The 27,806-nt window shown below is 37.1% G+C and overlaps 1 protein-coding gene and 1 long non-coding RNA gene across 8 annotated transcripts in view; both read right to left on the bottom strand.

Moving 5' to 3' along the window:
• CHD2 (chromodomain helicase DNA binding protein 2) overlaps positions 1-10,741 on the bottom strand; it is a 122,789-nt gene extending 112,048 nt beyond the window's left edge. For 2 of the 6 annotated variants that reach the window (XM_042988131.1, XM_042988133.1), the window contains exons 1-2: positions 9,662-9,735; positions 5,889-8,789 (exon numbers count right to left, since the gene is read on the bottom strand). In XM_042988131.1, the coding sequence (XP_042844065.1) occupies positions 5,889-5,995 (107 nt within the window). In that variant the 5' untranslated portion in view covers positions 5,996-8,789; positions 9,662-9,735. Of the gene's footprint in view, positions 1-5,888; positions 8,790-9,661; positions 9,795-10,141 lie in introns of those variants that run through there. The other 4 variants (XM_042988130.1, XM_042988132.1, XM_007078247.3 and 1 more) reach the window with 3 other exon arrangements.
• A 2,203-nt stretch (positions 10,742-12,944) lies between these two features.
• LOC102970880 lies at positions 12,945-26,141 on the bottom strand. 2 transcript variants are annotated; one of them, XR_444465.2, is made up of 5 exons: positions 26,066-26,141; positions 24,014-24,072; positions 23,358-23,441; positions 18,368-18,437; positions 12,945-13,308 (listed from the first exon to the last, which is right to left on the bottom strand). It is a non-coding gene; the product is annotated as an uncharacterized LOC102970880 (long non-coding RNA). The 2 variants fall into 2 exon arrangements; XR_444466.3 differs by lacking the exon at positions 26,066-26,141 and adding an exon at positions 25,808-26,051.
• Between the last annotated feature and the right edge of the window lie 1,665 nt (positions 26,142-27,806).

The raw sequence follows: 27,806 nt of genomic DNA, 5'->3' as shown, positions 1-27,806 counted from the left end.
ATGCAAATGCTATCTGGGAAGTAAGTAAGGGAACTAAATTTAGAACAAAACAACAAATTAGAAACCTGGTCTTCATAAATAAATCACTGCCAAACCCAAAGTGTGTGGGGGAGCAATGGGAGTCAGACTGCAAAAGGATGGGGTTCCTCTGCAATTCCCAGTACCTCCCCCTCCCAGACACCTGTCTTTCCTCGTTTCCCCAACTACCCCCGTGGGAATTACTTCACCAGCAACATCTTCACTAGAAATTCTTTATGCAAAATGACTTCTTGAACTTTGTTTCCAGTATCAATCAAGCCTAAAATGTATTTTGAGTTTTCGGTTTAAGTTTTTTAAGAGAAACAGAGTACAGGATTATTCTAGATTTTTACTATTTTCCCCTACTATAGTTTCCTCGCAACCATTTAATCAAATGACAATTTTCTTTTTTTTTTTTTGATGGCAACTTTTTTTTTTTTTTTAACGTTTGAGAGACAGAGTGTGGGACAAGCGAGGGAGGGGCAGAGAGAGAAAAGGACAGAGAAAATCCCAAGTAGGCTCCGAGCTGTGAGCGCAGAGCTCAACTCGGGCTCCATCTCACAAAGTGTGAGATAATGACCTGAGCCAAGATCAACAATAGGACGCTTCACCGACTGAGCCACCCAGGTGCCCCTTGATGGCAATTTTTGACAAGATGCTTAAGTGACCCTGAAACCAAACTGCCAGTGTTTAAATCCAATGCCACCATCTGCTTCCCCTAATGCCTGTTTTCTATCGGCAAAATAGGGTAATGATAATCACACCTGTCTCAGACTTGTGAAGACTACCCAAATTAACACATACAGAGGACTGGTTCTAACAAGTTCCAAGCTCACAGTAGGTACTATAAATGATAGGTATTGTGTCTTTCCAAAGCATACAACATAGTTTCCATTGAAATACCTCTCACAATCATCTCATTTGTTGGTTTGGTATGTTACTGAAATGCAAAATTACAAGGGAAACCAGCATAAATAAATCTGAGAAGTATCTGCAAATCCTTGTTATGTATACAACGCAAGTGAAGGAACACAATGGGATGGGTATAAAAGAGCTCAGCAGGGTGTAGGACCCCCCACAGGCCTTCAAAGGAAGAGAGTTCTGTGACAGTTAACCTGGGGAGCTGGCTAACCAGAAGGTCACTAGCATTTCTGCTACACTAACCATCACATTAAATACACAATGAAAAAGAAAAAAACAAAACCCACTTTCAGTGCCTGACAGAGTAACCACTCCAAAAAGCATAAATCTATTCCAGTATTTTCCCACAAAATGCTTACCACATGCTGCTTTCCTTTATGATACAATCCAAAATGAAAGATTACCAGCATTACAGGCACTGCTTGACTTAGAAATAAACCATACAAATGCCATTCCTGAGGTTTATTATCCTATTGTATTCTCTTTTATTTTTTTTAATGCTGGGGACAATTCACAACCCACCACTGTAAATAATTGCTTCACAGCAGAGCCCACGTCCACTGCTTTCAACAGTCACCTGAATTAGCTGTTAAGGAAAGGGGATTCTGAATGGAATGCATTCCTGCATTCAAAAGTCAACTCTGGAATCCAAACTTTTAGAGGGATCTAAAAAGGGCTTAAGTAGAGAATTCTAGTAAAGAAGAGATGCACTAGAATTTAAAGCAATCAGGACCAGAATTCAAAAATCTTGGATCAAAACTCCATCGACATTCACTGTTAAAGGTATGCTACTGCTGGATCCAGCATGACATTTAATGCGGAAACTGTCCATCTTCCATCAAGCATACAACAACCCTTAGGAGAGCCCCACCCACTTTTGCTTCCAGATCTCTAAACCTAAGTTTTTGGTAAAACTGCCCAAAAGGGGCACAGAGAAAATGAGGCAACGGGAACACCGACAGTTAGAAGAGAATACAAGAGGGGCGCCTGGGTGGCTCGGTTGGGCAGCCGACTTCGGCTCAGGTCATGATCTCGCGGTCCGTGAGTTCGACCCCCGCGTAGGGCTCTGTGCTGACAGCTCAGAGCCCAGAGCCTGTTTTGGATTCTGTGTCTCCCTCTCTCTGCCCCTCCCCCATTCATGCTCTGTCTCTCTCTGTCTCAAAAATAAATAAACGTTAAAAAAAAAAAAAAAGAAGAAGAAGAAGAGAATACAAGAGGTGCTCTGTCAAAAGAGGCGAAACACACGCAAACATACGGAAACACGCAACTGTAAACCACATGGAGGGCTTTGGAAAATTAACTCAATCCTGGGGAGCTGGGCTGAAGAACTTTAAGATGCTCTCCAGAGCCTGATATAGAAACAAAAAAACAGAATTCAACTCCCTCACAAACCAAAAGGAAAGGAAATGAAGAAAGTTGGGGAACCAACAACACAGAAATCTTAAACCTAGACTACAGTCCTAGCAGAATAAGACTGAACTCTGGACGTTATGCTGAGTCCAATATATGATGATATGCTGAGAATGGATTACTAAGAGCAAGCCACAGCCAAGTAGACATTGGTTGGAAATATTGCAATTACATCTACATCCGAAGAGCACTGCTACTTGGTATTCATTATTCACTCTTGCACAGCTTGAGAGGGGAAATGAGGCAGAGGGTAAACCAGGGCAATAACCACTAGCTCCAGAAGAGGGGTAAAAGGGATCTAGTCAGAGTTAAGTGCCACGGGTAGGGCTGTGACTCACACAAGAAGTTGTTCTGGTCCAGGAAGAATCATACTCTCCCTTCAAAAGGCTGGCTTTCTCAGAAAGAAATTCTAGGAGAAGATTAACTGCAAAACATACCCAAGGTTTCAACTAACAAAAACGGACTTGCCTTTTTTTTTTTTCATGTTTATGTTTGAGACAGAGCATGAGCAGGGGAGGGACAGAGAGCAAGAGGGAGACACAGAACCTGAAGAAGCAGGGTCTGAGCTGTCAGCACAGAGCCTGAAGCGGGGGCTCGAACTCACCCCAGACTTGCCTTCTAAAATCATTTTAACAACCCTCCCTCCCAAGTGGCCTAAAAGACCTCTTGTGGGAGGCCAGGACGCCAACTTCAACTCTCAGGAACCATTTGGCTCTTAATGAAGCACAGGAGAGGGAAGAAAGTAAAGCATTAGAAGTAAAATATTACTCACAGCTTACATTTAATAAGCACTTTCAACGTAACCGCCTCCTTGCGAATCACTATATAGGCATTATATTACTTAACTTCATTACCCAATGAAGAGTATCATTATCCACATTTTTAAAGTCAGGAACCTAAAAATCCAACAAGTACTTCACTGGCCTAAACTGGAGAAAGTTTTCAGTACTCAAGGAAACATTGCACTGGTGGGTATTAGGTACACAGCTCTTGTCAGGCATTGAGGTTAACAGTTAAACACACCACAAATAACAAAATAACTTCCTAGATTGAATTCAAAGTATAAAATCAGAACCATCCTTAAAATGGTGCTTTCGCCAAAGCTCCAGCATTTCCCCGAAACCATGGAGACTTTCCTGTAAAGGGAATTTAAAGTACTTTTCAGTATGAAACATAATCCAGACGATGTCACTGAAATAACGGAGAAAGGTGACCCTAACCAAATATTGTAACAATAAAATACTAAATCGCAAGTGTTTCAAAATGTAGCATGAAAGGCTTCCTTCCATATACCTAGGTTCTCCAGGATTTATTTCACAAAAGGCTCATTATTTCCCACCTCATAAATTGCATTCGAGCTTTTTTAAAAAAAAGTCCCTCTCCCCAGACTTGTCCTGTTAATTAAACTATGTAGGAGACAAGGTCATAACAGACATTAAAAAAAAAAAAAAAATGTGTTCCAACACTGTGCTTAGTTACTGATCACAACGTAAACATACAACAGACTTTAAGCATAGATATTTGATGGTATTTGGTATTTGATGGGCATTTGATGACGGAGTCAAATTTTGTTGTTCTGGCTTTACACTAATTAACACTGAAGTTCCAAAGCAACAGCAATTTAACCAATTTTACCAAGGTATGAATTTCAATTCAGTGCCCAGGCAGGCTGGAAAGCAGGAGGGAATTGCTCAGCTATGACAAGCACCCAGTAGAGTTTATTTGTATACTAATTCTTAGGCGATTAAAAAAAGTTTCTTGGCTCACGTGCCCCCCCCCGTTCCTCAAGAAAGCCAATTGAAATCTAAGGTTTTTTACAAAGGACCTAAAACACCTTTTTAAAAAAAAGCGAAAACAAAAACAACTCATAAGCAGAAAAAACTTACTAGGTGACAGAGCAGTCACTCACAGTTTGTGTTAGGAGCAAGTTTACAGTAGTACCCCATCTTACAGGAGAAAGGATAGGAGTCTGGAAAGCTCAGTGACCTCGAAGCATCTTTCACAACTGTTAGGGATTTGCTATACGAGGGAGGGGAGAGGAATAAACTGATTATAAAATCTGTGAGTTTCAGATAACTGTCAGGTAAAATTCAACTGACCTTCCAGATTCACCTCTCAAGCAATAACTTGGTAAACTTTGCACAGCACTCCTTATCAAATATTGTCTGATGACGTTCCCGCGATGACTTAATCTTTACAGAAGATGCTAATTCCTAAGGTGCCAAATATCAATTGGAAATTGTAGGTTTGAAAACCGAGAAGTCAAAGAGATTAAAGACAGAAGAAAAAGGCACAAAAGTCTTAATGGACAAACCTAATCACTCTGGCTCCTGAAAAAGTTCACTGGTTCCACGTGGCATGCCAACAGCTCATAGATAAATTGCTATTATTCAAATATGCATTTTAACACACACAGTATCTATTTTGGACTAAACACCTTCAACAGAGTAGTTTATATCCTGGAACATGACTGCAATGCTACTGAATTCTATCACAGTTTTTAGAAACTTAAGGACAGTTAGCGAATAACAAAAATTTAATCCAACTAACAAGAAGCCAATCTCAATAATACACAGAAAGAACCTTCATTCTTGTTGCTTTGGATGCACTTCAGAAGTTCCAAACACCAGTTAGTGATCAAGTTCCATGAGAATTTACCTCTATCTAAAGCCAATTCGTTTATATATAACTTATAATTGAGCATACAATTTAAAAATCCATTATCAAATCTTTGATGAACAAGTCTATAAAACCGAAAATCCTGTTTCACCTAATGTTTCCATAAACTATCCAAAGAATTCTTCCTGAAGAATCGAGACTGTGGGAACCTATAAAACCCACTAGTACAGTGAATTTTACCTTTTATAAACTTCTCCAGAAACTTAAGATATGCCTAGGTAAACCTCTATCTATGGTCCACATCTCTCTGCAAGTGACAGATCTTACTCGGTAAGAAACTTCTGACATATGGCCAACTAAGTGACAACTCACTCCTGTCGGTGCTAAAAGGACTCCAAAAGCACAGAAAAAAAAAATTTTTTTTTTTTTTTTTTTTTTTGTTAAGGTGCAGAAGGAAAACAATACAGCCTTTCCTTCAGGCTGAAATTCATTACGTGTAACTGAATAATGAAGTCATCATCGCTAACCTCTAATTTCTTTTTTTTTTTTTTTTTTTCAAACAGAAATCCCTGCAAAGGGTTTCCAAAGAAGACAGACCATGAGCATAACCACAGCACTGTAATCAGTTTACCAGGACCAAAGTAAAATCTCCAGAATGGGAGATTTGAGAGGTTTCCCAAGGTTCTTCCGAGTGATCCATTCCACTATCAACCAAGTTTTGGGAGTCACCGTTCGCTAGCAAAGTGCTGCTAACACTTAAAAGTTGTTTTATAACACTTGTTTGCATAGTAATGGATGCCTCATGCTGTCTTATTTTTTAAAGCTAACTTAATATTTATAGTTACTTTGTGAAAACTCCTAAGCTGCTTCCTCCTATTCCAGAGTTAACGTTAATCATAAACCACTTTGCACATACTGACCTGAGTTTTCCTCCATCAAATGCCAACTGAGAATATGTACGGTACCAAGTAAAAATGCACGGGGACGGGGACAAGTTCAAATAATCCTCCCTTTTTTTATGAGCCATGATCACCCAACAGCTATAACACCCGTTAAGACCTTTCACTGTAAACAAAAATATCTCCTCTTGACAGTGAAAAGGTTTTGGTCAATGGTGACACAAGATAAAGTTTACTAATCTCTTCACGCTGAACAAAAAAGGTAAAAAAAGGAAAAAAAAAAAAAAAAAAAGACCCGCTAGAATATGATAAAGGAAAGCGAAAAATGTAAAAACTGGTAGGTTTTCGATTTGAAGGCTTCCGAATAGTGCCTTCTACTTTCTCCAAAAGTAGAAGCCGCTTTCTGAGAAGCCAACCCTTCCGAGGGAAGGGCAAAGAAAATACACGCTGCAGGGTGTGGACTAAGAGGAAGGGCGCAGAGGACTGCCAGAGGCGAAATCGGCCGGGTGACCACCCACCGGAAAGCCCCAGTCCGGGTCGCTTCCCCTTCCCTTTCCTACCCCGCGCCCCCAAAGCTGCCGGCTCCCCAGACGAAGAGGCAGCACCCCGGCTGCGCACGCAGCCCTACGTCACTGCGTTCGCTCCTCCTAGGAGCGAGGGGACGCGCCTGACGTCACGGGGCGGGGCCTGCCGAAGGCCGCCGCTGTTGACCCGCTGTTACCAGGCGTGCGCACAGCCAATCAGCAGCATGCGCCGGCGCCGGCGCCGGCCGGCCTTTGAACTCGGCACGGCAACTTCCTGCTGTTTGGCGAGTACACAGTGCAATGCAGTATGTCTGTCAGCGCTGCGGCACAAAGGAACAGCCATTTTGTGACTGAGCTGGACCTGCACCAAGATGCCAGGGGCTCACGGAGCTGCTGCCCGCGCTACCTACCAAGCTGCCCCTTATTTTCGCACCAGAGAACCAAGAAAGGGGAGGCTGGGGGTGGGAAGGAGTTTTGATATTTCAAGTTTCAGTTCGATTTTTGTCTTCTCAAAAATCCCGATTCTTAAGAATTATCAGCATCATAAAATGGCTGCCACTTAAAAAACTGCCTGTTCAGTCCACAAGCAACTGCATTATGCCATTTCTAATTAGCCCCAGGCTTTTAGAATAACTGCTAAAAGGCTGATTAAAATTTGCCCACATCGGAGGTTGACAAAATAAATCTGGTTCAAAGGCAGACGATTTAGAGATAAATTTAATAAACTGTGTTTTTAGATAAAATTGCAAACGCAGCGTCCTAGAACAAACAGAACTCTTTGTGTGCACACACAGTTCCAATCACATTCCCTTCTCTCCTGTCTCCATTCTTTAATATTATTGGAGTTATCCCAAACTGCCAATTATTTGGGTAAGAAGTGTGTGGTATACATTTCCATGTATGTCCATCACTAAAACTTTGTTTTAAATATTTAGAAACTTGACAAATCTATCAAGGTATTTTTAAATTCGTATTTTTTGAAAATGAACTTTTTATCTTCAGAAATCACGATATGCAACGTGTAACATACTTAAAAGCATTCACAAAATACAGGAGTAACATACAACTTTATGTAATAACTATTAAGTGACTGCATTATTTCCAAAACAGGGAAGTATCAGGTTTACCTAAACTTGCACTCAATCCTTTCATATCTATCTAAAGTAATTCTAAGTTTACTTGACCTGCAAACTCCTCCCTTCCCCTCTTGTGGCTCAGGATACAAAATTTTTGTAGTATTCCCTGCACACTAGACTTTGTGCCACAGAAACTAGGTCCTAGCGAGGAAATTCTAATGGATTAAGGGACCAAGTACTAGTACCTAAACAGTCTCCTTAATTGTAGCTTCCTAAAAGTAACATTAATCTACTACAATAAAACACCACTAGCATCCTGTTAAGCTTTATAATTTTAAAAGGAAGTGATGTCATAATTATGTACATGTATTCAGATATGCAATTTCGGATAACTAATTTAAAACTCCCATCTTCAGGGAGTCTATCAGATATTTTTGGACATTCATCAGGTTTGTGAATCAAAACACTTGACAAAATGCATTTGAAAGTACAGTGCACGCTTCCAGTTAAGCTGTAACCCCACTGCCAACAGGCAAAGTCATGATAACTTCCAAGTCGTTTTCTAGGTAAGTAAATTATTAAAAGAAAGAATAGCAACACTGCTTAATTTTTTAAATTAGAAGGCAGTCTCATCAATGATGTTAACCACAAACCTTGCATAAGAGAGCCAAAACCTATGTGAGACTATGCAAATCATAAATACTCAAGGGAGTAACAATTTTAGATACTGGATCTTTAGTAATTTGTCAAATCCACCTGGGGATTCCTGTTTCTTAAAATTGGTGTTAACTTCTCAGAAAAAGCAGTTTAGGATCAGTTAGATAAGTTTCCTGTCCTAAATCAAACCTGGGTAATTACATGGGCAGTTCAGTTCAAAAGACAGTCCAAACTGTGTGACAACTCAATTTGCAAAAGAATTTAGAAAGTATTTTTAAAGGGTCAAAATATTGTTAAGTATAATAAAACATAAATAAACTTCAACCTTGCAATAAACCATCTCAAAACTTTTGAATTCACTAGCCTAATAATAAAGTATATTATTTCTATAAAATTATAAAAGTAAAAACAAAATTGGATAAAAAATCATATAACCAATCACATCCTTAACTGCATGATTTAAAATTCATGACAATTTATAAGAACACACATCAAGAAATGTATTCATAAGCACTTTTAAAAATTAATATACAGTTCATACAACAAAATGTCTCAGAGGCTTTATTACTTAGTCACTAATAATGTACTCCAACAAATATGAAACAAATCGTGATTTGAACAAACTGTATTTGTAAGCTTCAGAAGATAAAGCATTCCAGGTGACTCTGTCAAAATAAATCAATAAATTTAAAAGCAGCTACAACTAAAATGCAAAAGATACAGGTCTACCAACCAGAGAGTACTGTCTTAATATGAGCATATAAATGCAAACCTTAAAATATTTTAAATGTAAAATATACAAATAGAATCACAGTAACAAACACAAAAGAGAAGTATATTAAGAGTATTCCAGGATTTCTGTGATCACAGGTTTGATTTCATAAATGCAGGAACTGTACCCATCGAGTAAAGGTTTTGATAAATCTTATCAAAATTTCCTAAAATGTCAAGAGTATCAAAAGAAATACAGAGTCAAATAAAAATACAAACTGAGAGGCATCAGTCAAAGGGTCCTTTTTGCAATTTCATTTTAAAATGTACATTTTTTCATTCATATAACTTTCTCAAACGTCTATTTACTATAATTTACTACCACAAGGCTCCTCTATGGCCTTCAGTTACAAGTTTGGGTATCCTAGATTCTTCAAAGAAAAAATTTGCCTTGTATGTAAAATGGTGCAATGCAGCAATGGCTAAACCGACAAGGTCATTTTTCTACAGCACAAAAACCTAAAAACTGAAATTTATTGACAGAAAAACTGGAGTTTACAGGAAAGGCCCCCTTGAATAAAGGTACCTTACCTTTTGACTGCTGTAAGAGGCCTTAAGTCACAACTCAACTTTCATAAATTGCTACCAAAAAATTAGGGTGTGGCATATTAGCAATCTCAAGGTCACGCTTTAAAAAACGAATCCAAATTAGTAAAATACCTAAAATAAAACAGACAGCTATCCCTGTCTGTCAAGGTAAACAATGTAAGCTGAGGTTTCCCCCAAAAAAGAGAGAGAAAAAAGGAAGAAAGTTGATAGCTCATACCTCGATGCATTGCTGTGTAGCGAACTGTCCTCCTCTTGGCTTTTGTCCTTATTTCTCATCATCTTTTAATTCTTAAATATTAAGGGGGAGGGGGAATCTGTGTTTGCTTTGAAGTCCTGTGCCCAGGTATTTACTGTCAAAAGTTGAAAGAAAGGTAAGGTCCCAGCTTCTATCGATGTTTTTATTATCAGGAACAAAGTCCTGACGATGTAGCGATATTGTTATAATACAACAGCGGTAAGCACCAAAAAACAAAATATTTCTATTTTTTCTTTAAAAAAAAAAAAACACAAAAACGGATAAACCGAACAGAAGGAATCATCACTATCAATAAGGAAAGTTTCTCAAAGTAACACACTGGATACAAATAACAATCTCTGTATCTTATTGCGTCATCCAGGAATTTCTCATATTTACAGAAAATAAAGCAAACTTAAACATCTAAATCTTTAAAATTATCACTAATGATCATGGACTTACCTGATCCATGTAGTAGGTCCAAAGCAAGAGTCCTATCTAGTAGTAGAAAAATATCAGATCCCAAATAATTAAAAATAAAAACAAAATTCTCCGTTACAAAAACGAAAAATAAATACAATAATCCTCAAATATGTTAACTGGTCAAAAAAATAGAGCAACAATTAATACTAAAACGGGTCCGGAAGAAAAAAAACCTCATTAGGAGAGCGCACAAAAATGGAGGTGCGCCATGGCTTCTAAGCTGGAAAAAACAACGACCTGGGCTCTCAGTACGGCTGCTTCTTTCCAACAAGGCACGAAAAGAAAGCTCCCAAAAGCTGCTTTTCTCCCTTAAAAAGGTTCGAATCGACCCCAGTAAGTCACTAGGAGAGGCAGGGGGCTGCGGGGGCCCCCTGAGGCTGCCCGAAAGTTAGGGAAAGTTGCGTAAAGTGAGGCGAAGGCAGGGAGCAGAGCGCGCTCTCTCTAAGGCACAGCCGCCATCTAGAGCCTCCTTCCCAGCTCTGAGAGCTCTGCCTTTGATTGACACTCTCTACATTTACCCCACAACTCAGGTGATGTACCATAGACCCACCCCTTCATCTCCACCAAAAAAAAAAAAAAAAAAAAAAAAAAAGAAAGAAAAAAAAAAAGATCCTCCATCCCAGGGAGCCTGAAGACCCCTACCCCCACACCTCCCTGCCCCACCAGACCACCCCATCAAGGGGAGGAGGGAGGGTTTCTTAACCCCCTCTGGCTCAAGCACCCTTTTTAAGCCAGAGAGAAATGTAATTTGTTCCTTTTGTCTAAAGATCTGCTAAATATTTCAGTCCTTGAGCTAAAATAACTTCCTCTCTGGACAGGAAGTGGTGTTTTATCAAGCCATTTTGAAAGAGGGATAATTCTTAGAGAATATAAAGCTAAGCTTAAGTACTAATCTTTTAAAAAATTAACCCCCCCATGGGTAAAATGGCTGTCTAAATAAAAGCAAAACCTCAATTTCATAAATTAAATTCAACTCTTGCCTTCTTTATGAAGTCTAAAAATTATCTAAAGACAAATTGTAAGGGGGGATTTTCCATCCCAACTGGAAAAAGGGGGTACAACTCAACAGCGCCTCCCTAGTGTTCAGTTGCATTAGGGCAAAAATTAATGCAACTAGTTTATATCCAAGAATCTCCATTTTTCTTTCAACTTTCACAAAATTCTTTAACCCATTATATATAACCTTGAAAACTTCACCAAAAAATTCTCAAGACCACAATATATTTACTTCACACAGAGCCAGGCAAAACAAAGTTCTTAAATTTAAGAGCATGAAATTACCATGGGCACCCTTAAGTAACAAACCCAAGAAACTCCACCTCCAAACCAATACAACAGATATATCGCAACCATTCCCTTGTATTTCAAATCAAATTCTAAGTATACATACACATTTCAACAAGGCAAGTTATTAACAATCGGTCCTATCTGATGGCAAAGTTATCAGAGCAATGTCACAGGGCAAATTCTCCTAAATATCAAAACCATGAGATATACGGAAACAAAATGAGAAAATGAGTACTAATGCCAAAAACAAATTATTCAACACTTTTTCTTTCAACAAGCACCCCAAGAAAACATTCACACATCCAAAAAAATCAACTTTCCTCACTTGACATTACAGTATGCCAAGACGATGTCCTCCCCTCACTGAAGAAATCCATTCTAGGTTTATACCTAACAAAAGCAACAATGTTGCATCTAAGGTAGTAAAATCCATAAGCAAAACCTAGTTTCAATTCTGTACTTTCTACAAAAGATTTTCTACCAAAATCAAAATCCAACATTCCACTTTTGATTTATACAGACCAACCACCTCCAGTCAGTCAGTGAGAATATTGCACATGTACTGATCAGAGATATCTGCCCTATGATATTTGACAATCACAAATCGCAGAATGATTTCTCACAAGCAAAAAACTGAAGCTGAACTACTCTTTATTGTCTGTATAATGGGAAAAATATAATCAACAAGTCATTTGGTCTATCAAAATAAAGCCTACTCCACTTTTATAAGTTACTAAAACTGGTATTAGTCATTTATCAATAAATGGAACAGCAGTATTCACCTAGAATCCAAAAACAGTAATTACACGGTACGATTCATTTATTCTAAATTCCTAAATGTACAGAATAAAAATACAAGATAAAAGCCCTATTTCACATTTATATAAAATGTATTATAGACATCACCACCACCAAAATTTTAAGTTCTTTTGTGAATACCCTAAGGACACTTCCATATAAATCCAACACTTCTTCCCCTAATATTAACTATTAAAACAACAGAAAGCATCAGTTTGATATAAATCTTTAGATGAATATTCAACTGCAAGACACTTATAATATTAAAAAGCATAGGTAAAAAAGACCTTGTCCATCAACACAAAAGAACTTATAAAAATACCTTATCGCTCATCCTGAATTTTGAGGCAAAAGGCGTTTTATTTTATAAGCTCATTACACTCTCATGGCAAATTAAAGACCTATTATTACCCCTTGTTAAGTTTTTTCCCCAAGAGATTTCAAAAAAGCACAAAATAGCATTTCAACCAAATGACCATCTCTTAATGCACAAATAAATTTCCACAACTTTGTGAAAAAAGACCAATCTTAATCAACCAAGTAAAACATTTTCCAGCACACCATTTCCATTTTACCAGCTTTATTCAGTACACTTTCCTGCTGGGCAACTGTAAAGGTCAAAGTGTTATTTCAGGCAGTAACTGAACATTTAATGAAACGTCAGCTTTAAAAAAAAAAAAAAGCCCAAACTGAGAAATTTTAAAGTGTTAGAAATTTTATTAAAGTTAACATTTCACAAGGTCATACTCATACAAATCAAACTGCAAAAAGTTCCAGGCATACAAACTATCATTTGTGTTAATGTGCCATCTTTCTTCTCCAAATGTCAAAAATGTGCTTGTTTTAATGATACAAAAAGTCTTTAGAAAGTCCATTTGTGCTGGGTAAGAAACCTATGTCTTCATTCATTTCATGAAATCCATGTTAAAAGAACCCTGTCTTGGTTGTGTATTATCACAGCACTCTTGTATTAATCCATTTTCCTCAATTCCCCATAGTGGACTGCCATCTTGTTTTCTCAGTGGTAGGGTCCATTTGAGACTCTTCAAGCTGACTGGGTGCTTGATGAAAACATTAAAAGAAAAAAATGCTGTTGGAATACCAATCATCTTATTCCTTCAAACAGAGAACATCCACCCACCTTGAAGATACTCTTACATACACAAAGCTTTAATTTTGTAACAGCTTTCAACTATGAAACTGTACTATATTAAAGTTGTATGCACTGCACACACTTCTCAATGAAGAGAATCATGGAAAGACTGCAAACGAGTAACAAAGTTCTACTGTCACAGATACATATGTAACTATAAAAAAGTGGTAGTGAATAGTCAAATTTTTACATGTGTAATGTTATTATATGGTCAATATGAAATAAAAATTCAAATTCAAAATCCTGGAAAACTAAATTACAACAACACTATGGATTCTAAATCTCAAGACAGAAAAGTTTCCAAGCTTCTTCAAATAAAACTAGTTATGGAAAAGAATCCTAAGGAAGAAAAAAAAAAAAAAAAAAAGGAAAGAAAAGAAACCAAGGCAGTGGGTAAAGCATAGTTTTCCAGCCCAACAGATGTTAATTAATTTTGTTTAGATAACACAAATGGCCAACAGAGATGTCACCATCATCGGCTACTTATTTGAGAATACAGAAAATATGTAGCAACTAGGAAGCAAAGAGATCAAAAATGCAAACTGACTTTTTGGTATCTGCCATAAAATGCTATCAGTTTTCAAATTAAGCACAAGTAAAATACTCCTATTGACAAAATACCAAATGTTCCTCAACAAAAAACAAATCCATTACTTAAATAATTTGAACTAAAGTTATTAGGTGGGCAATCAGGATACTGTATTATTAAATAAATAATCCTGATCCATCAAGATCAAACATAACTATAAAAGTGAGTTTTAACCCCAGTCTTCTCAATCAGTTTTGCAGCTCAAACTAAATCTATAGAAGTAAAGTCTGGGTGACTAGAAGATTATTAAGTGAAAAATATTTTTGATCTTCTGGTAGTCAATCCTTACCTCTTAAACTATCATTAGGATTTGTTATCTACGTATAGAATACAAAAATCTACTCAGTAAACTACTGGGTAACCAAGAGACACTGGCACTCATGTTAGAAATGGGGTAAGTGTCACAGCATCAGTAACAACATCAGATGTAAGATCTTTCTCCTTCACATACTTTCCTTATTTCTCTCCACTCTACAATAAGAACTACATAACTCATTCATTACTATTGTCAATAAAATACCTTCCATTTGAATTATTCACTCCAAAATTAAGGAACATATCCTTCCTATGTTTAAGTATAAAAATAAAAATACCATCAGTTCTCTTGCACCATTAACTAATTTGTCCCCAATCTCTACTGGTACAATGGCAGTTCAAGCTCTAACTGACATTGGGGATGTAAACACAATTATGATGAAAAAGACACTAATGTACAGAGAACAAGTTATGATCATTTCAATGGCTATAGGTGCAATATATTCAATTTAGTACATTAAATGATAAACTCAATGCTTTATATTCTTCTGTCACAGGACAAAAGGTAAAATTCATCCAGGACATTATATGAAATTTCATTTTAAAAATCATTATTTAAAAAAAAATTTCAAAAGAAACCTGATGATACTAAAATCATTCTAAAATTACTTAATAAAATGTACTAGTTTGTGTGACAATAGAGATTACAAAATACTAGCACACTGATCATTCTATCACATATACTGTTATGTTTTAAGACAGCTAAACAAAGAGGAATGAGGAAAGCCAATGCTAAAGAGAAAGCAGACTCTGATAACATTGTAAGGCCATGATCAGTCTGCACTCCTACAAAGCCTATCAAAAGCCAACAGTGAAAATTTTGTTAATAAGCAAAAGTGCACAGTCAAGCATCAAAATACCTAAAAGAGCAATGAGGGGTTTATGAGTAAGCCATTTATCTTCATGGAATTCCAAATTCTTGCAAAAACTGAATTTATAAATAAGCAAAATTATGTTAAAAAATAAAGAAAGTGGGCATGAGTTCTTTCTGTGAGCCTGGAAATTTTCTTGGTAACAAAATCCAGTTCTTCATGTGTAAAATGGAAATTGTACCTACCTCATGTGGCAATAGTGAGAATTAAATGAGTCAGTACATTTAGAGCTTTCACATTACCTGGCATATAGAAAGACCTCAATAAATGTTATTTAGCTATTATTCCCATATACCACAATAACCAACGTACATGGAGATCTACAAACTAACCTTACAGAAGCAAAATAATTTATATTCCAATAACAACAATGTGAAAAATCCATACGATATGGATTGACCCCATATGGGATCAACTGTTTAAAGACAAACACTTTCTGCTTAATTTAGGGGCACTTTGGTGGCTCAGTTAAGCATCCAACTTTGGCTCAGGTCATGATCTTGTGGTGTGTGAGTTTGAGCCTGGCACCAAGCTCTACACTGGTGGTTCAGATCCTGCTTGGGATTCTCCCTCTCCCTCTCCCCCACTTATGTGCTCTCTCTCTCAAACAAACTTTTTAAAAAATAAATAAATAGATAATTTAATCTTGCATTAAAATAAGATCAGTATAGAAATCTGAGTAGTGTTCAGATATCAAAACCCTACTAACTCTACATCTCTCCAGTAACTTGTGAATTCCTACGGACATACTGAAAGGATGATGGTTTGATATAGAATTCCATCCTCAATGAGACCTTCATCTTTTGTTTACTTCACATACAGGCTCCAAGGTCATTCCATGAACAGGTAGAATTTTTCCACAATGACGTTCATAGTTTATATCTCCTTTTTAAGGAAATTGTTCTAAAAAAAATTCCCAAAAGCCAAAGCAAAGACTTCTATGGTAAGAAGGCACTAAATAAGGCTACCCCTTAAAATCCCAAAGTATTGTACATCCACAAATTTAAGAATATGAAATTAAGGAGATCTTCTCTTTAAATTCTAATTTAGTAAATGTGTTCCAAAATCACTGGTATTGTAAAATCAAGTAAGTTAGCTGAAATACAAGTGAAGTTGTCTGTTGAAATGCAACTCCTGACTGAACTAGGCTTACGAGGGCCTCCCCTAAATTAAGGATAAGTAATTGCCTTACTTCTACTTCCCAGCAAACTCCCACTTTTATTAGCAACAAAAAATGTGAGGGACAGGGAAGAGTACAAGGAAAAAGAAAAGATGAACGACTCTTAATTTTTAAAGTCGGTGGTTCTAATAATGCCACAATAAATTAATGTTAATTTTTATTACTTTAAAACTTAAATGCTTATTGCAAAACCAAAGGGACATAAGGGTATATAAACGAGGAGCAAAAATCGAATCTTCCCATCATGTAATTTAAATTCTTGGTGCTTATGACGACTTCAATCTTCTTTGCTCTGATCTTTAAATTTGAAAGCATTTGGGGCTCCTGGATGGCTCAGTCGGTTAAAGGTCTGACTCTTGATTTCAGCTCAGGTCATGATCTCTGGGTTCATGAGTTCGAGACCCCTGTCGGGCTCCAGGCTGACAGCACTGGAGCCTACTTAGGATTCTCAGTCTCTTTCTCTCTCTGCCCCTCCTCCACTCCCTCTCAAAAATAAATGAACATTAAAAAAAATAAACTTGAAAACATTTAATAGTGAATTCACATATACAGTTTTATTACCAAAAGTAACTTCAATCCTCAATAGGATCACAATATATGCCTGCATCCTAAATACAATGGGGATAAAACTTAACTACAAAATTATTTGAAAAACACCAGCCAGCTACTGATCTCTTAAGAGAATAAGATTATGGTAACTAAGAAAAAGAATCATGGTACTTCAAAGTTTTACAATCAAATCAAATCTTCTTTATTTTCCATATATTAGTTTAAAATCTGACTATATATGCATGTTAAGAGGCTCAAAGTTGTAGCTTGTATCACTTTCAATTTTTACTGAGTCAAAAATTTTAGTTTTTAGACAGTAAAAATAAATACCGCATTAAAATGTATATTTTCATAATGAATTTGACCTTCTTTTTCAATTAAACCTAAAGTACTAGTTGATAAATAATGTTTGGCAGAAATTATATACCATAAATCAACAAGTATTTATTGAGGATCCACTATGCGCCAGGTAATTAATGTCTTTAAAACATAAGACAGCAGATCAATGGTTGTACATTAGAAAAGTTTTCATCTCTGCCCTCACCATCACCATCGAAACATAACCAAGAAATAGTAGACATTTATACAGAAATTGAAGTACTAATTAGAGCAAAATTATCATCTATAATGTAGATTCCCAAATGGGATTCAAATTTATGAAACAGCTAGTATGTAAAGTACCAAAAAGTTCTCTCAATAATAAAACCTTTAGAGAATTCATCCAAATTCACTTCTACAGTCTTTCCCCATTCTTTCTCATGCTGGGAGTTAGAATAAACTCTTCCATAGTAGTAGTAACCAAGTCTTCTAACATCAAAGCATAATCCCAGTGTGAAAAGAATTTTGTATTGGGCTTTCAAGTTTAAGGAAAGTTCAGAATTATTTAATTTACTAAAATTATTACACTGAAATCCATTAAAAAGTATGTTCTATTACCAAAAGAAAACCCAAGGGCTTCTGAGTTCTAGGAAGAATTAAGTTGACACAAGGGATGGATCTAGGACAAGGACAGGTAAGCTTTCTTTACAGAAAAAGATAATAAATATTTCAGGATTTGTGACCATTAGCTACCAACTATTCTCAACTCTGCAGCTATAGTGGGAAAGTTGACACAGACAATGTGTAAATAAAAGAGCAGAGCTGTGTTCCAATAAAACTTTATTTTTAGGGGTAGGTTACCAACACCCAGCTCTAAGGTGAAATGTCAGAAGTATGTTCAAATGTGAGTTACTTTGAATTCTGTAAGGGAGTTTAAGTGAAGAAAGAAAATAACAACTTGGAGTAAATAAACAAGCAAAATTTTAATAAACTTCACACACATCTAATCATGTTTTTTATTTTTGTACTGCTTTGAGCTTCACCAAATCTCTCTATATTTTTACAAGTAATTCAATTATTCAAATTTCCAAAGTCCTATGAAAATTTAAAAACCGATCAAACATGAAAATTAAACAAAACTTACTAAATGGTTCCACCAACATCTATTACGTTGTACAGGCCCTTTAGAGAATTCAGTCTCAGGATTCACATTTCTGCAAGAAACAAAAAGAATATAATTTTATGCACAGAAAAAGATAAAACTAGACTACTAAAATGCCTTTATTTGAAAACTTCAACATGACGATCCACCAGAAGACCAAGACATACACTTATTTATGAACAACACAGTCCAAGCAGAAGTTCTAACCCCAAGGATTTTTTATTTTTATCTCTTAATTTTAGTATTTATTTTTGAAAGTGAGAGAGACAGAGTACAAACAGGGGAGGGACAGAGAGAGGGGGAGACACAGAACCTGAAGCAGGCTCCAGGCTCTGAGCTGTCAGCACGGAGCCCAACATGGGGCTTGAACTCACAAACGACAAGATCATGGCCTGAGCTGAAGGTGGACACTCAACCAAATGAGCCACCCAGGTGCTCCTCTAGCCCCAAGGATTTTCAATCTGGCTATTTGGAGACTTACCTACAGAGTAAGTTACTACAAAAACCATTCATAAGTCTCAGCCCCCAAGAACTCCCAACAGAGCAGATAAAATCTGGCCTCCCTATATGGTAGAGAACTAGTTGTTTCAGAGTCCAACATCACCTCTTAACAGTACAGAATTATTTTCTGATCTTTCATCTAATCTACTTTCAAGACTCGTAAAGGAAAACTTCCATTACCCACCTGCAAGGCCATGTTTCTCTATTATTATTATTATTAGTTCAATATTTAATCAAATTATTTTAAGATAAAGTGATAGAAACCTTTAGACAAAATTTCAAACGACTTTTGTCACCAACTGCATTGACCTACTCAAGTTAACTCTAACCCTTTTTAAAATACATTAACAAAAATACCATATCCATACTTTCCACTAATTAGACTGAAATGCCCCATTTCACATTTCAAATGCCCTCTGACTACAGGTATTTTTTCAGTCACTCCTGCTCTGAAGTATAATAACCATACTATGTAGAGCTATCAATAAAAGCTCTAAGTTCAATATTAAAGTGTAGTAATTTAAGGATTTTTAGAAAGCACAATAGTTTAGGATTTAAGTTAAAACTAACCTATTCAAATGTTGTTCCATAACTAAGATTTCAATTTTTCAAATTATAAATCAAGTTCTTGATTATATTACCAAATCTTAATCGGTTTAGTCATTTTGACCAATCATAATCAAAAAATGCAGGAAAGACCTGCTTCAAAATTATCTCTAAGAGTTAAGATGCTAAAATATCCTCCTAGCAAGTTAACAAATGAAGCAATTTGTAAGAAAAAGGATTATTTACTTTTAAGCTTCCAAATTTAATTTGACCTTAATAAGAATAGAGATTGTGAACAAAGACAAGTCTTAAATCAAGTAAGTGAACTAAACTGATTTAACTCTTAAGAGAATGGTGGAATTGACTTTTATTTGTGGAAAAAAAAGGTCTGAGGGGATCCTTCACACTGGGCTGGTGATGTGATTAAAAAGCTACCTACCAGTCCAAGTTTGTCGCCTGTGGGTTTCACTTGGGAGTTCACTTTGCACCACTTCAAAAATTACTGACACCAATGTAATCTGCCATATCATCTCCTTTCCCAAAATTGAGAAAGCAGTATTCCGCCTTCCTTTAAAAATGGTGGGGAGAAGCCAAGTTTGGCTTCAGCAGACTACAAAAGTAGGTACTTTTGCTCATATTCCTACCTATCTTTAATATTTTGCCATATCACAGATTCTCAATATAAAGCTCTAAGTGTAATGTACATTTTGACTTATATATTAAAAGGCAAAGACTGTTATCTTTATTAGCCCATCTGGGCTTTTCTTAAAATATTGACTTTGTTACCTTTTTAAGTCCGTAACGCAATTCTTACATATAAGAATAAAACCTGACAGCACTTTTGAAATGAATATATGAAATCTTCCACAAAAATAAGGTAGCAGTAAAGTCATTACCACTTGTAAGAAAATTCAGAAACCATTCAAGTTAAGCAAACTACCTTGATAATCTGAATTAAAATGATTATGATCACGATATAGTACACATCAAGGGCATATTGCTTATTTGGGAAATATTCCTTATCAAATAAATAGCTTAATTTCAAAAAGCAAAGGATTGTTTTCCAAAACACAAAACTATCTAACTTTGTATATTGTACAAATCAAAACTTTACCCAATTGTTGTAAGAAATATGCCACTTGAATGTTATGAAAAAAATCAAGTCCTACAGTTTTTATTTATAAGCTTCAGAACATCATCAAATTTAAACTGTAATGGTTAACTACATTCAGAAATAACAGCCAAATGTGAAAATTAAGTTTGTACTGAGCCACTCAATCTAGTAGGGGAAGATAGCTCGTGTCTTTGAAATATAAAAATTTCTGAAAGGAAATTAAATAGATTATGTCAAGCATGTAAACTACAAATCCTTATTTATAGTTGTGATAGCCAGCTATAAGTGTTACATTGAATACACTAAATTTTAAGTACATTTATTTAACCCAGCAATTTTTTATTGCAGCATTCTAAATCTCACTTGTTTAAATACAATTTCACACCTTAACTGGTTTTCAAGATCAATTTTCCAACATCTGCATTTAGATTGTTAATATTTTGGAATGCCTACAATCAAAAAAGTCGGGTACACTATCACCCAGGGGTCATGTTATTCAAATCATTTCTTCACAGAAACAGCACATATATTTATTATGCAAAATTATAAAAACTATTCTCCAGTTTGTATAAGATAGTCCTTACTATTATTTTTATCACACAATTAAAGGCTAAAAGATATTTTAAGAGATTAGAAACTCCAAATACTTTCTAGAGATTAGCAGACAAGGTCTGCAGTGAAATATCAAGATTATAGGGCTAATCTACATTTAGAAGCTCGGTTTCCTGATTGCCGATTTCCTGATTTCCACTCTTATCACACACACCTCTCATGAATGAAGAAGATGGAGATGTCCTCATAGTCTGTTTCCCCTTAAGCCTCTCAACAAAGAAAAAACCCGGAGCAAATAAGTAAATTAATTGGTTGTCCACAGTCCAAATTTTTAAATAATCAATAAACTAAGAATAACAGTAAATTCAACTTGAAAGAAAATTTATATTCAACATACATACCTCTATCGCATAATCTAGCCTCTAAGTGTCATACCATAGTTCGTGAAAATCTTGTGATTAACTATGGGCAGAACATGGCTGCTTTCCTTTCTGTGGGATTTCAGGTAATTTTTTAAATAGTACCATAATAACAAATGCAATAAAACCTATCGCCAGTTCAACCTAGTAATGATTTTTAGGATCCAAAAATTAGTTCAAAATGCCAAAATAAAAACGAGTATTTAAGCATCACTTGGTTCTTAAGCAGAATATAGCAGTAAACCAGAAAGTTACTTTTTATATGAAATCTGGTAACTACTGCCTATTTTACAAGCAATATTTTACAGCAAATATCAAAACACTAAATATAAGCAGCATCAGCATTAAAGTTCAAGTACATGTAAGACCTTTTTAAAATGTGACTTGCTATAATCGTTTATCTTGTTGGTGATAAAAGAGAAGCTGCAATCCATTATATTGAGGATTAATTTAGAAATTACTGTATCATTTAAATATTTTTTTAATTCTTGATACTGGAGTAAAAAAGATAAAAACCAAATCATTTAACATTTCTAACCTTCAACCATTCACTTTTTATTTTAATGGGTCAAACTGCACCTTTGATAGGCCATTACAAATTTACTGCTGATTTGTACTTAAAATTACATTACACTTCACATATATTTGTGTCCAAAAGGCCCAATTCTCAATTTTTATGACAGTGACCAACCACATGTGAATGCTAATCTAATATCGTTATCATTTACATACAGGAAACCGTAACCTTGGCATTTGTGTCAAAGGTTAAGATGAAATAGATTTTGATTTTTTATATATATATAAGATCTTTAAAAACACTATAGTTACAGGTCTAACATTTAGTTTTCTTTTGCACACTAAAACACAAATTTGATCAAACTGCAAAATGACTGAAAAGGAAATTTTTCCTTTCCTGAAAAGGAAAAATTAAGCTAAAACAAAGGCAATAAAAATATTACCTTTATCACCTATCTCAATGATATAATTAGCCAACATCAACAGATAAAAGAATTTCCACATTTCAAGGACAAAGGTAAACTTGCCTTTATATTACTTATTTGGCTAATTTGGCTATTCTTAAAATTTCCGAAGGTACTATATATACATATTTCCTCTGCTAAATCCCCAACATCAGCTTGACAGTAATTTCCATGTTCAGTGTTAACTTATAAAACACCTTTCTTGAAAATTACCCGCAGACGTATTTTTTCATTCACATATGTAGTTTTAAGATGTGAAAGTATTATATACATGTTGAAAATTATTTGTTCCTTTTATGCTTTAAAAACAATTACAAAGTTATAGATTAGGTCTCTTTAGATGCGTTATTCTAATTTCCTGTAAGATAACTCACTTTAGTACGAGTTTGAAAACAAACTCATAACAACAGTTAAAATGAACGTATTAATTCCATTAATAAGAACGAAAGTGTCTTCAGTTTTTAAAATACAGTTCTTTTAAGAAATGTTAAGATCAGCAAATACAAAATTCTAAGCCATTTCCAAAATGTGACCTTCATCATCCAAAAAATGGCTGAAGAATTTCAGATTATAAAGACATACAACTCTGATAACTACTGATTTAACCATAATCCTGAAGCAGCAGATTATTGGAAAGTAATGACCATCTTACTGCTCTGATATAAATTATGTGTATCAACTATTTTCTTATAATACAAAAGTGCTTTGATGTGAGATAAAGGAATTTGATGGGCTTTTTTCTCATCTCTTTTCCGAGATGAACAGTCTACATTTTGTTTCATTGACCAACTTAGTGATATTTTCCTACTCAAATGTTGGTAGCTATTAAATTTCAGATGTTGAATAAAACATTTACTTACTTGCTATATAAAATAGACTTTTGCAAATATTTCCTTTATCCTCAAGGATAAAACTCCACGGTCTCAGTCTTCAAAATGGCATACCTTTTGGGGGGGGGAGGGGGAAATACACCAATATTCTAAACAATTTATTGATGGAACAACAAATAGCAAGTAGAAATGTTTTAAAACTTTTATTGTGTAAAGAAAACAAAAACAAAATCCATGCTCATAAAACTTGATTTTTTAAAATGTTCTTCCCTAAAATCTACTTACTACGAATACTAACTAGCTCAAATTTTCCAATAAATTCATTTCTTTAAATACTTAAAAAATTAATTTGCACAGTATATTAGAGAATTACAAAGAAAAAAATGTATCTTTGGTTCACGGTTTTTCTCAAAATATAATCAGTCTTTTCTTGTTCCCCAAATTAAACAAAGGCTTAAGGGACCTTCAGTATTTTAAACTATTCAAAAGGCACATTAAGTTACAATGGCTAAGCACATACACTCTTCATTTAACGGAAAGGTTTAAAGGCTTTGTCAAATTATTTCAGATATTCAGTTATTCATACTCATAATCACTACTCATTGGAAATACAAATTTATCAAAGAGCAAAATAAAAACCAAATAGGCTTTTTATGTTAAAGTAATTAAAATTTACCCAGCCTTACCTCATAAAAGCTGTATTTGTTCAGAACCATCATCAACCATATTTAATCTGGTAAGTTACCTTAAAAAAAAAAAAAAAGATGTATCAATGTTTTGATTTTTAAACATTTCTTGGCCAAAGTTTCAGTGTGATGAAACAATAAGAAAATATTCCAAATACATGATCTATGGACAAATTTAGGGACGGCTCATGGACACACCACCTTTACAGTTAAGGATGCAGTTATTTCTTATCTTAATAATCTATCAGTCTTTGTTTTCCTCATCTTTTGGTGGCATGAATAAACACTAGAGATTAAGGCACGGAGATTAAATAAACTACAGAAAATTCATATCTCCAGACAGATTTAAGATTATAACCTCATTTTTATTTTTCTTTTGATGCCAGGCAATACACAAAAACAAAGGAAAAGTTTACCCTGCTTAAACACTGAAATCATCTTAAAAATTAATTAACCATCTAGAAATACCTTTTACAATTACAAACAATTAAAAATTAACTCCTCCAGGAGAAATTAGTGAAGTTAAAATGGCTACTGGTTACTTTAAATTTTTAAACCACAAGTTATTTGATCTCACCAAGTGAGATATTAGCTTTGTCTTTTAAGCAAGTCTAAAACATGTAGTGTCTATGACCTTTATTCAATTTCAAACCAGGGTCTTGGAAATTTTGTCTCTCCCTTCCCCCATTTCTCCCATAAAAAGATCCTACGAGGTTAAATTGCTAGCAATTATTTTGCATTTCACTATTCAAAAAAGGAGACTGAAAAAACAGATTCAGAATATACATTTAAAACTTCTTTCAGTGTTCGAATATAAAAAATGCGGTTTTGAAAAACCAGAATTGATACTTAAGATTCTGTAAATCAAGATATGCGCAACTGATGTAACATGTAGCACTATATGAATGCCTTTCAGAAATAAAGCAATTTCACTGACAAAAAAAATACCATCAGAAATACGGTCGATTACACCAGTAACTCTGATTTTCTAAGTACTACGTAAATCTGCCCAACACTGTTTTTACGTAGATCTGCACCTTTACAACACGAGAGCTACCGCAGAATGGAGACAAATATATTATAACATACACAAAGGTTTGTGCATCTGTGGTTTGCTCCTCAAACCATTAAACTTAAATTCCCTCTCAGTTTTTTAAACTCAAAACTATAGAGGACTCCGCAAATTCTTGAGAAAGCAGTATTTATTATGAAAATACTCTTCCGTTTTCAGCAGATCTAGATTTTTATGCATGCAACAAATGCAACAAATATGGCTCCTCTTCATCGCCCATTACCGAGAACAGTCCTACTTTAATATTTACACTAAGAGAAAGTAACTTCACAAAGAGATTTGGCGTCAGAATATTCCTTTGTAAAAGTTTCGTCGACCACGGCTTGTGCTAACATACATTATTTTTAAAAATAATGAAATGATGAACTTCAACTTTTAGAAGTCCAGGAACTGATCCAAGTACGTTCTAACATTCAGGTGTGGTAAGTTACAGATAACGGCTCCTTATGACCTTTTAAAAAGTACCCCACAGTATATTTAATCATTATTCAAACATCAGAATGTCAACTAATCTTGGCGTAACTAGTCCGCAAAATAAACTATCTTGATCAAACGTCATCGTCTACTCTCGTAATTAAAACCTATTTATTTCCATGAAACAGCCGAGACGACAGCATAGTAAACTTATCTTCGTAATTTTTGAAATACCAGCGGCACTTCTCCAACTTGCATTTTTAAAAGACAACCTTAACGTCATCAAGGTTTTAATAAGCAGCAAGTACCTTCTTGTCTGTAACACTGCAGCCGTTTTCAAAATCGGCTTTGAAAGAGTTAAAAGCCAACACCCAAAAGAAGAAAAAAAAAAAAAAAACACACAAGTTTTATTTTTGTTTAAACGTAGTCAGGGTTCCATTGTTCTTTTTAAATTCCACCATGAAGGAGAGCTCCCACCTCGCCGGAAAGAGGTTAAAAAGCTCCCCCGTTGGAGAACCTGAAAAGGATTTTTTTTCCCCCTTACCCTAAATATCAAAATAACTCACCCGGGCAGAAAGGGGCTCTCCTCGCGCGGTCCCCTTCGGGCTCCCGCCTGCGGTCCCCCGCCGCCGCCCCTTTCCCGGCCGGGCCGCTGCGGGCAGCCAGGCCGCCCCCCGTGGGGTCTGCCGCGGGGCCCCGCGCGCCCCCCGGCCCCGCGGCGCCCGGCGCTTCCCGCCCGGAGAGCCAGCGGGCGCCGCCGGCGGGGCCGCCTGGGGAGAGCCGGCCAGCGAGGCCCGGCCCGCCGCCCCCTCCTGCTCGCGCGCTCAAGGACATTTTGCTTTTCCTCCCAAGGACAAAGGACAATAAAAGGAGCCGGGGAGCCACTCACCGGGTCCGAGCGCGGCTGTCGGCACCTCCAGGTCGCCCGCACCCGCGTTCCGCGCCGTGCCGCCCGCCCGAGCCTCCCGCCCGCGCCGGGTCGAGTCGCCGGGGCCCCGGGGAGCCTCCGCGGCCGCTGCCGCAGCGGCGCTTTCGGCGTCGTGGGCCCGGCCGCCCCGGGCGCCTCTGCCGCGGGCTCCGACACCGGCGCGCGGCCCGCCTCGCCTCGGCCGCGGCCGCTTCGCTCCCGCGGGCCTGAGGGTCGCCCAGGCGCAGCTTCCCGCCGGCCGGCGGGCCCCGCGGCCGCGGCGGAGCGCCTGACAGCTCGGGGTGCTGCTGCCTCTCCGGCCATCTTGTGCCGTGTGTGTGTGGTGTCTCTCTCCCGTCTCCTCTCTCGGCTTTACTCCCTCCTCCTCCTCCCCCCGCCCCACACACCACACAACATGGCCTCTTCGCTGCGGCGGCGGCTGCGGCGGCAGCAGCAGCTCCACCGCGCTCCTGCCCGCTCCCCTCCCCCACTCTCCCCGCCTCCCGCCCGCAGCCCCTGGTCCCAGCGCGCACGCGCGCTGCCGCCCGCCCGCCTCGCCCATTGGCTCCGCGAGCTTCCTGCCACCCCTTCCCGGGAGCGGCCTCACGCACGCTCGCAGGCGTCTTCCTCCCTCCTAACAACAACTACTTCGGTGCTATTGGCTAATTTTGATCCCACCCCTTCGGCTGCCTCCGCGCGGATAGGCTGACCTTAGTGCCATTCACCTCCCTTAGGTGTTTCTGGTTTTCTTGAGGGGCACCAGCCCGCGATTGGCTGGTGATGGAACCTTTGGGTTTGGAGCTGAGCTGTTGCTTTTCGCCCCGCAGTGCGGACCCCTCCAGGCTGGCTGGGGAGGGGAGGGGTGCGGGTGGTGGTTCCTGGCGCAGGCTAGGCCAGGTAGGATTTAGTACAGAGACCTTCACTTCTGGTTAATAGCTCACTTCTGGAAAAAGCTCGGAATGCAGTGCCTCTGAGCTCAGATTTTTGTCTTCTTTTTTTAGAAAAAGGAAAATGACTGACAGGTTGATAAGCAAACAAGATGCAGGTTCATAGCCCTTGGGCAAGCAGCCATGTCTCCTCAGCTGTAGAACTCAAGATCTAACCAACCAGTCTTTCCCTAAGGGTCACAAAGTCAGGACCAGTGGTTTTTACAACCAAGCACATATCCCCAAGCCCAATAATCAAATTGAGTTGCCATCTACTTGAGGGTTGGTAAGCTTCCGGTTGCCCATTTATGCGAGGCAGCCTATTCATAATGTACAGTGTCCTTAGAACTTACTGAATCAGTATTTCATAATCTTGGTTGGACTTGATTCCACCCTTTAGGGCAGTATTTGTTTAAAGGGGTAATTTTAACTTGAACAGTCACAGTCTACCTGTCCAACCTTCTCCCTGAGAAA

This window comes from Panthera tigris, chromosome B3 (genome assembly GCF_018350195.1).
Source record: "Panthera tigris isolate Pti1 chromosome B3, P.tigris_Pti1_mat1.1, whole genome shotgun sequence".
Classification (NCBI taxonomy): Eukaryota; Metazoa; Chordata; class Mammalia; order Carnivora; family Felidae; genus Panthera; species Panthera tigris.
The sequence above is the reverse complement of the archived record's forward strand: the minus strand, read 5'-3'. Positions and strand labels throughout refer to the sequence as shown.